Here is a 10,613-nt window from a genome sequence, read left to right as displayed (position 1 = left end):
ACTGGAAGGTTGCAGGTTCTATCCTGGCTCTAACTAGAAAATTAGGTTGTGTCCTTGGGCAAGACACTTTTCCCCACCAGCTTGTGAATGGGTGAATGACTGATTGTGTTGTAAAGCACCTTGGGGAGTTGTAGAACCCTGAGAAGGCACTATACAAATACAAGCAATACACCATTTACCACAATGTATCTTATTAAAGGGACTTTATGTAGTTTTGAATTTTTATGCTCGCGATCGCCCCCTCAGGCCAAAAGCGTAACGGCAGCTTCAATAGTAGGCTCGTGCACGAGGCGCGCATGCTGTACGTGCACACTCCTTAACGAAAATAACAACTGAGACAGTCCCGTGTGTGTGTGTGTGTGTGTGTGTGTGTGGCCCAGAGTACAGGAGAACACGCAGCTAATTAATTAAATAATTTGGTTCTGTACCTTTCTCTTCAGCACAGCCGACAAAGGTTTATGATGGGCCAGTCCTCCTGCATGCTCAGATCATTCCCTTCCCTTGCTTGAAAAATTGTTCCAAAATGAAAGTTGAACCCACATCTTTTTTATCTGTGAATTCAATGCCGTTCGGCGAGTCTCAAATAAAAATTTGGGCATCTTACTGTAAAAAAAATATACCATTAATGTAAAAAAGAACCTCTAAATGAACTATTTTCACATCCAGAATCAAACCCAGGTCTTCTGCATGAGAGTCAGACATCTTACAAGGTGAGCTACACTCTAGTAACATTCACAGTATCTGTAACTTTTATATCCTTGATGACAGCTGAAACAACGTCCAAAGAATGGTTCGAAGCGAAAATGGCTATTTTGTTGCTAATTTGCAGGAAATATCTAGAAGAAAGTTCTACATATGGGTCCTCAGAAATGTAGCTAGCTTTGTCACTAGGGGTTAGGAAGAGCGACAAAGTGGCACTGCCTCTCTCTCTGCTGCTAAAGCTACGGATAGCAAATGCTACGGGCGATGCCTGAGCGTGAACGTGCATGAAGCAGCCTGCTCGACCCGAGCATCTCTCTTTTTCTGTGATTTTACAGAAAAACAGGCAATCACAGTAAAAATGCCAGGGCTCATTCTACAGGACCAGGGCATTGCAGGAGAATGTATGAAGAAGACATTTATTATTTCTATACATGTTTTGGCTGTCAAACTTCCATAATGCCCCTTTAAATAAAGTTATTTTTTAGTTCTAAACTTCTAATATTATTACTAGTATGTTTTGCTAATAAATATTTTTCTATTTGCTCAGTGACACATGATCAACCATTCCTAAAACCCACTAAAATAACCACACCAGTTTGTTTTAAAATACGGTCATAATGTAAGTTTTAAAACATTACCAATGACTTTAGTTGTTTTACAACAGCAAACTAGCGACACCCAGTGTTAAAGATGGAGGATGAATTGATATTAAAATCAATTTTTAAAGCAAAAAGTCAAAACATTGTTTAAAAACTAAATATTATTTCAAGAGAAAAAAGCTTCATCATTTCAACATAAAAGTCAAAAATCCATCCATTCATCCATTTTCTATAACCCGCCTGTCCATGCAGGGTCATGAGGGGCTGGTGCCTGTCTCGTGCAGTCTCTGGGCAAACAGGCGGGGTACACCCTGCAGGGCAACACAGAAACACACAGGACTAACAATCAAGCACGCACACACACCTAAGGACAATTTAGAGGGACCAGTCAACCAGACAGTCATGTTTTTGGACTGTGGGAGGAAGCCGGGGTACCCGGTGGGAACCCACGCATGCACAGGGAGAACATGCAAACTCTATCCAGAAAGATCCCAGGCTGGGAGTTGAACCCAGGACCATCTTGCTGCAAGGCAACAGCTCTAACCACTGCGAAGCCCTCAGAAGTCTATTTCCAGGGAAAAGTCTAAAGCAGGGCTATTCACGTCCGGGCCTCGAGGGCCGGTATCAAGCACGTTTTGGTGGTTTCTGTGGTCCAGCACACTAGATTCAGTGGGCGTGGTCTGAGAAAGGTCTGTTCTGAGTGATGGTTCAGTTCAGGGCAGCAGTGGTTTGGGACCATATTCGGCGACATCGTTGGATGGGTTCATCAGAGGGGAACAGAGATGGTTGGTAGCCCAGAGAGATTTCAAACGGGGAAAGAGTTGTAGTTGAGGAGATGTGTGACTTGTGAACATCTACACATGGAGGGAACTGGCTCCAGTCAGAAGGAGAGGTGGATGTAAGACAATAAATGGAGGACTCCTGGTTCATGCGTTCCATCTGTTCATTAGTTTGTGGCTAGTTACCAGAAGTGAGGCTGCCCATGGTTGTAAAGGTGAGACAGAGCTGCTTCAATACTTGCAAGATCAAATGACGGCCATGGTCAAGCAGAATGTTCTGAGGGATGCCATGGAGATGGAACACATTTCACCAAGAGGCGGGAGGTCTGGAAGGCTGATGCTAGTTTTCTGAGGTGGTCTTTAGAGAAATGGTCAATGATGGTAAGTATTGTGGTCATTCCTTTGGTTGCGGGTAAGCTGGTGACGATGTGGGACCAGGGGACAGGGACAGGCAGGAGCAGACCATAAGAGGGTTTGTTCCTGGTTTTATTTTGAGCACAAACGTTAAACGCAAACATGTAACCTTTGCGAGTGGACGCCATCAGTATTATCTGGCAACTGGATGAGAATTCGGAGGCTGGAATTTTTTCACAGTCCTCAGGGAAGAAGTGGTGAGAGAGGGCGTTGGGTTTGGTATTCTTTGATCCTGGAGATAGAAAGCTCGACAGATTGAAATGGGAGAAAGACAGAGACCAGCTCGACTGCTGTAGGTTTAACCTTTTATCTGCTTGGATGTAGGCAAGATTTTTGTGACTAGTATAATCCAGTCTTAACAGCTCTGCACCCTCCAACTAGTGACACCACTCCTCTAGGGCGCATTCGATGGCAAGTAGCCATGGACGTAATTTTCACTTTAGAAGTGGGGGGGGGGGGGGGTATCTTTACAGTATGCTCTAATGTTAAACAGGCTTCAACACAAACGGTTGTTTTCCGCTTGGTCCTAGAGCTCAACCAGTGTCAATTTAATATAGCGTAATATTGTTTTGGATGGTAAAAAGTGCAGGGGTCAAAACTTGACTTTGGAAAAAGTGGGGGGGGACATGTCTCCCCTGTCCCCCCTCCAAAATAACGTCCATACAATTAGCTTCCATTGCCTCCTTTTTGTGAACATGCACCCCTATCTAGTCAACAGAGCTAAAATACCTTTTATAAAATCTCTCTCTCTCTCTCTCTCTCTCTCTCTCTCTCTCTCTCTCTCTCTCTCTGTGTGTGTGTGTATAAAGATCACAAAGAACTCAGAGTAAGCTAATTTTTTGAACAGGAAACATCTCATTTCTATTTCTACGTTTCTATTTAGGAGAACGGGGATGGGGGAGGGTTTGTTTAAATGATGCAGGATAGCTTATGAGGGGTTGTGGTGGTGTGCATCCCACGTGTTTTTAAGCCACTGTAGCTCCTACTATGAAACTAGGAATGATAACTCATTTAGTTTAAGAACACCACCATGTGGATGTTTATCAGATTGCACATGTGCACGCATTAGAGGTCAACAGAATAAGAGCAGTAGGATGCAGATTTAAACTTATTCTACAAGCTTCTCTCTAGAAAACAATTTGTCCCGTTTTTAAATTTAATAAACATCTAAGGAGTAATGAAAATAAAATATATATTTTACTCCATATGATGACCCTACAAAACTCTACAAAACAAAAATAAGCTAAAAATAATGAAATTATATTAAGAAGTTGTAACAGAATGAAATGACTGTTTTCCCTCTCCTCTGCATCAGGACTAGTCTGCATGAGATATGGTCTCAAGGTCTCATGCATTCCTTCTAACCTGCTTATTTTCAGCTCAACAGAAGAATGAAGAATGAACTCTTTTCTTTTAATTAATCAAAGAACTCTATTTCAATAAAGCTAATCCATCAAAGTGTTAGTCAATAAATAAGATGTGACCGATCTGTGAAATCAGAATATTAATTACTTTAATATAATCCTACAGAATATAAAGGTACTATGACTTTAAATGTTCCAACAGGACTCATTTCACGTAGCGTTAAAAGACGACACATTACTTTCACTGATCCAATCAGAATCTGACAGATCTGACGGAGGCGTGGTTCTGATGGTGTTTGGTAATTTTTCATTCGACAATAAACCATAACATCTGAAGTATAAAAGTATGCCACGTCATCTCTAACGCCAGTTCAAAGCGTTCTAGAGAAGTGTCGGAGTGGCCAATCCGTAACTTTCCTCTTTAACCAAAAGAACAACGACAAGCTGGAAAATTCATTGTTGTTCCAACTGCTGCAACAGTTCCTTTCAGAATAAAAGCTGAACCATCAAGACCCAGGCTCGAGTCTCACCAGACGCCAACAAATCGTCGTGACCTGGAAGTAACTCACAGACTGGTCTGGTCGGCACCGCTGCTTTTCCTACCGGCTCGGTTCCAGAGAAGGTCAAGCTGGACCTCGACATTTCTGATCTAAAGGGGACTTCCTGAAGGGTAGGTAGACCGGCAAATGGCGTCAAATGTGTTTATGAATCAGTTAGGATCATATTAGTAGTCCACTAATATGCGTATTAATTGGCAACTAATTAATGGTTAATTTGTGTTCCCTAAACTAAAGTGTTACCGAAAACTTTTGTCACATGTTCATAGATAGGGTGTTAAAAAAAAAACACAAGTAATGTTTAACATAATTTATATTTATTTTCTTTTGAACAAAATGTTAATAAATGTATTTGTTTCACGTCCAAAAAAGATCATGACTTGTGGGACGCATTTTATAAATAATTTCATCCAAGTCTTTTGTAGAAAAAAAAAAGAAAGTAAAATAGCAAACTAAAGCATCTCTAGAATGACAATATGACAACTTTATCATTGTTTTTTTCTCTATATTTGTACCCTTTTCTCAGTTCAAGCTTTGTATTTTATATATAGATATAGATATAAATATATTTTAAGACCTCTTTGTCATCTCTTTGAACATCCAACTTAGTCCTACTCATCAACTCACACCACGGCTTTAGACAACATAAAATGTGGCCGAAATTTCAAAAAGGACAGAAAACAAAGAAGGCAAACAAACAAAAAAAAAAAAACACAGTGAGATTGAAACAGGGGTTGGATTGGGGCAGAACAGGTTGATTGGGGGAAGGTTTAGGGGATCCCACACCCTCAGGACATATTTACAGCAGAAAGGACAAAAAGGGGGTAAAGGGTCGTGGTGGCGGCAACAGTGTCTTAGGAAATGTGACAGTTTGAGGCGGGGTTCATCTGCATAGATCCACAGGACTCAATCAGCGAAGAATCGAGGGAACGGAGCCAAAAGTGTGGGCCGAGCACATTTGATGCTGTCTGCAGGGGAACGTTGTTCTCATCATATTATTTTAGTTTAGAAACAAATGTGAGAAAGAAGCACTTGGTGCAGGATTATGGAAAACAAACGGGCAAAAAAATTGGGTTGGGAGCTAAAACTCTTCTTTTTATGTGACTTCAATGTAGGGAAAAAGCAAATTACCAGTTGTTATGGGAGTCGAGGCAAGGTCAACTGGGGAGTGGAAGGGCACTGGTACGATGTCATTTTTTTTTTTTACCACCACACACATCAGTCTGTTTTTAGCTCATCGTTAGAAAAAATAAAAAAAGGAAAGATTGAACTTAATCCTTTAACTCACTTTCAAGCTTCAGTCTAATATCTTTTTTGTCCTATCTCTTGAATAAAAAAGTAGCAATGACCCAACAGCAGGAACCATGAAAGAAAGTAAAAAAAAAAAAGAAAAGACGAAACTAATCTGATGGATAAGCCCTTAAAACTCCACACACTCCTCGCATGCTGACTCTTTGCTAGTCCTTTTAAGACAGCAATCGATCAGCTTGTTGGTGATTTAAGAGTTAGTGGTTTGATTGATTGATTGGTCACTTGCACCAACTCTGAGATACGAAAGAGCCAAGCCATTTAAGTGAACATGACGAAAAGCAGGAAACAACCCAGGATTGCCTTACTGGCCTCACTATTTTTACACAGTCAAGAGGCACTCAAAGACCCCAGGAATCTCATTCATCAAACAAAAAACTTTTTCATGACTAGCAACATTTGAGGTTCTTGTACTCAACAATAGCAAATGGTTCCAAACTAAATTCCAAGTTGATCTTAGTCTTACAGGGTATTTGAAGGAGTTTTGTGACCTTTTAGTACTGAAGCTTTCTGATTGGTTAAGTTACTTAACAAGCAAAAGGCAGTAGAGCTAAAGCCACCCAAAGATATTGGATTCTATAAATCAATGTCATCAAATTCAACAGGGAGTTTCACGAAGCTTTCACGGCCACTTTCCTTTCACTGGTTTGCTTCCCTTGGTAAGTTCACACATTTAGTCAATTTCCCTGAGATTTGGTTTGGTGTTAAGAGGCTAAAGACTTGTTAAGAACTTGTCCTCAAGGTTTTACCAAAGACAGTTGTGTCTTTTTAACAACCTTCATCACTAGGAAGAGTTGCAAGACCGGAGTAGATCAGCCTTTATGGGTAAATGTAACCGGCCACAGAAAATGGCATCTTGAATCCAGTACTTGTAAGAGACATTAAAATGTTCCTATGTTCTGCAACCACCGTTGAGACTTGTTGGTTCATTCAATTGTGGCCTACAAACCCTCTAAAGGAAAGGCTAAACAAGGCTTAAAACTAGTCCAACAAGGTTGCAGGCTCAGTTAGGATGTCTAGGAATGTCTAGGACATCTAGGAACTTGGATTTCTTTAGAAATACGTAAGGACTCCAAGGTGCACTCTACTAAAATGATTCACAGTTATTTCCATGGCATTAACAAAGACCAGTTAAAGACATTAACGTTTTGGCATACGAGACAAAATGGGTTTCCTCTTCTATTCTAGTTTGACTTCTACAAGTAAGATTGTACCCTGGAGCCTATTTGACCTTCTAGTTTACCTCTATTCTATCCAAGGAGCACCTCAACTAGACCCACGAAGCATCCAATAATTTACATAAACTTGGTAATCTGAATTCTTTGTGTGGAGACCAGATTACACACAGGTAATGAATGAGATCCCCAGTGATCTGTCTTTTTGCAACTCTGGCATTCCCGGGTTGTTCCTTCGGTCTTACATCCAAGTCCTTATATCTGCAGTGCTGTTAAGACGAGCCAAACCACCGTACGAGGTAAACCAAACGTTTTATAAACACCAGAAATTGCCTTTTCCCATCAAAGAGCACTGCACTGTGACTAAGCTTGGTATTGACTCCTGCAACACCCTGAAAGTGTTGATAGCTGAACTGTCACCACCTTTTCCACCTCACTCCCAACTTGCTCAATGGATGAACAAGGTGGAGTAGAGCACTTAAGGTCCTAAAATGCTTAGGCATGTACCGTCGTTAAGGGGTTCAGAAAAGGTCCAGTAGGAAAAAAAATCAAGCTGAACGTCAGGACACGGAAGAATCACACACATTTTGTTTTCAGAAAAGCAAGACCCACAACCAAGTGAAAGATGAGCTGATACTGTCAGGCCCTCAAGCAACATCACATACAACGTACTAAAGAAGACGCCTCTAAGGTGATGAAGAGTAGGATGTGGAACACAGTCGATATGTCAAAATATTCTGGCACCTGGAAAAAAGAAATTGCAGCAAAAATCTAAAGGTAATGACAAGTTGGCATGCACACGTCATCAATGTCCACTCTCTCTCTCTGACATGCCACCCATCCAGACTCTAAAAACAGGGAGGGGAAGGCTGGAGGAAGGGAAGGAAGGACGGGATGGAAAAGAAGGACGATATGCTAGAAAACATTGGATGGGGTGGAAACAATGAGCAGTTTTCAAGTGGCAAGAGGTCAGTTCTTTAATGAGGATGGTCCTAAAACATTGGTCGCGTAGTCCCAGCACCCTTAGCTCCCGCTCAAAACCTCCCACTTCCTGTGATGGGTGGTTAATTGGCAGCAGATTGTAGTGACATCTCCAGCGGATTATCCCAGCCAGCCATAACCATGCTTTGGTGCCGCCACTCTTGGTAAGCTCCAGCCTCAAATTCAACCCCGAGGTTCACTCTTCGTTTGACGTGCCCTCCTCTGGCGAGAAGATCGCAGCCACGTTCAGCAACGTAGAATTATGGGAGGCTGAAATGATGATGACAGTGTGTAAGAGGACAAGGGCGAGCAGGCAGATCTTCAGTCGCCCGCTGCACAGTCTCTGGGTGGCAGCGGAAGTAGCCGAAGCCCCCTCGGGCTGGCAGGAAGAAACAGTCTTTTTAAGTGTGCTGCCTGAAGGACTGTCCATTTTGGTGTCCCATCGGACGTCGCAGCACTCCGCCTCACTGTCTGATGGATGATCTCCCAAGAGCCCTAGGAAAGAGAGCACACTAGATAAAAATGTTGTTTTTCCCCAGCTGCGTCAACAACAAAACAAAGGGTTGTGTGTGCACTTTGATAAGAAACACCAAGGAAAGTACCTTCTTCAAGTCTAAAAATGTTTGGTCTTTTTAAGATTTGACCCCATTTTGACCAACTTTTTGTGGGTCTTTTGCATTAGGGCTAGTAATGGAAGAGCTCCCCCAAACCAGTAAAACCCAAAGAAATTTATTCCTTAATCAGTTGGTGACTGGCTTGTCAACTGGGCTGTCACCTCATCTATACAAGCGGGATCTGAACCCATCAATTAAGTTCTGTCCTTAAAAAGACAACACAACTTCTTTCATCTTTTTTAGCAACTGCTAAAGTGTAACAGTTCAGAAAGTATTAATAGTTCACGCTATATCTGCTAAGAGTTCCTGAATACTGGCATACTGCTAACTAGGCTTGAGCGGAATTACTGTATACAGCCGGTGTTATAGCAATGGTGCCAGTTCCAATGAGGATAGAAAAAATAAAAGCCAAAATAAATAAAAGAAATAAATACAAGTAATATCAAGTAAAAAAAACAGAAGCATGGTTGAATTTGAATGCTCACTCCGTCGGAACCGCAGAGGAGCGAGCCTTACCTAAAACAGCACTTTTCTGTCTGGAGCCTGTTTTAACGAAACAACGCGCTTTTCTGGTAAAAAATAAGCAGCCAGCCTTCCCCAGACGCTGCGACTAGCCCAAAAGTCCCCATGTGTTGGTGCCACAAGCTCATCGAAGCAGATTTTCAGCAGTCGGAATTTGGTTAACGTTCTGGTTTTTCTGGCGGAAAATGTTTTTAAACAGCAATTTTTAACAGTTGTTAATATTATAGGAGTTACGCTGTTATTGTTTTAGTTATAGTGTTTGTTATTCCGTTTCTGAAGGGTGAAAGTCCAAACCAACAGGTTGGTAGTCCCACTTGAGGCATACATCATCATTTTTAAATTAGTCCCGGTAATACCGTACACCGTGGTAAAACGTGGAGGAAGCTAGGCGGCATTAAAAATTGGATACAGCTCAAGCTAACCTGACATACAATGCTGAGAATATGTATCTTCTTTTGTTTTTGGTCACTTAAACCTTTCAGATCTGCATTTCAATATTAGACAAAACAGCCTAAGAAAATATAAAATGCAGATTTCTAATTATTGAATTTATTAAGAAAAAAAGCTATGCCAACAAACCTGGCCGTAAACAAAATGGTAATTGTCCCTTTGGTTGAGTCATCTCCACACAAGTTTGATCACTACTAAGCTAGAAGATCTACTAAGATTAGAAGATCATGCCTTGTTCTAAAGAGGAAACTGCAGAACACGGACGTAATTTTCACTTTAGAAGTGTGTGTGTGTGTGTGTGTGTGGGGGGGGGGGGGGGCACGGGGGGTATCTTTACAGTATGCTCTAATGGGAAACAGGCTTCATCACAAACGGTTGTTTTCTGCTTGGTCCTAGAGCTCAACCAGTGTCAATTTAATATAGCATATTATTGTTTTCGGATGGTTAAAAAGTGCAGGGGTCAAAACTTAACTTTGGAAAAAGTGGTGGTGGTGGGGGGGGGGGGGCATGCCCCCCTGTCCCCCCCCCAAAAATTACATTCATGCTGCAGAACATTCTGGAAGGTGTGTGTTCCGTCCCATTTGGAGTCAAACTAACACTAAAACATCGTGCAAATAATTAACCATGGTGGTGGTAGTTTGATGGTCTGGGGCTGCTACTATTTTGCTTCAGGACCTGGTCCTGTAGCTGTAAGTGATGGAACCATGAATTCTGCTCTTCAGCAGAAAATCATTGAGAAGAAACTCTGACCTTTGAACATTAAAATGGTTTTGTAAAGAATGGAACAAATTTCCCCCACAGAGAAAGACTCATCACCAGCCACCACAAACACCAAGAGTGTTACGGTCCATTATTAAGCTCAAGGAGGCAAGATTGTACCAATCTCTATTCTTAAGCGGGACTAGATAATAGATAATTAACCATAAATAAATACATGTATAATTCAACAACATCTAAATGTCACCTCAGAATGAAAGTTGTTGCTTGTGTCTGAAGTGAACTATCTATTCACAAATGAACCATAATGTGAGAAACAAAACAAAATGAGGTTAAATAAAAGTAAAATGTCACATGAATGAAACAACCAGTAACAAAGATAAAAATTAAAAAACAACAAAAGTGGGATATTCTCTGGAATACAAATTCCA

General features: G+C 41.3%; 1 protein-coding gene across 1 annotated transcript in view; it reads right to left on the bottom strand.

The window, feature by feature from the left end:
• Positions 1-4,713: 4,713 nt before the first annotated feature.
• Positions 4,714-10,613, bottom strand: part of nalf1a (NALCN channel auxiliary factor 1a) — a 45,922-nt gene continuing 40,022 nt past the window's right edge. Inside the window, exon 3 of the mRNA XM_015952486.3 lies at positions 4,714-8,374. Coding sequence (XP_015807972.1) covers positions 8,076-8,374 — 299 coding nt within the window. The 3' untranslated portion in view covers positions 4,714-8,075. The remainder of the gene's footprint in view (positions 8,375-10,613) is intronic.

Source organism: Nothobranchius furzeri, chromosome 14 (assembly GCF_043380555.1).
Source record: "Nothobranchius furzeri strain GRZ-AD chromosome 14, NfurGRZ-RIMD1, whole genome shotgun sequence".
Lineage (NCBI taxonomy): Eukaryota > Metazoa > Chordata > Actinopteri > Cyprinodontiformes > Nothobranchiidae > Nothobranchius > Nothobranchius furzeri.
This window is presented reverse-complemented; position numbering and strand designations above follow the sequence as displayed.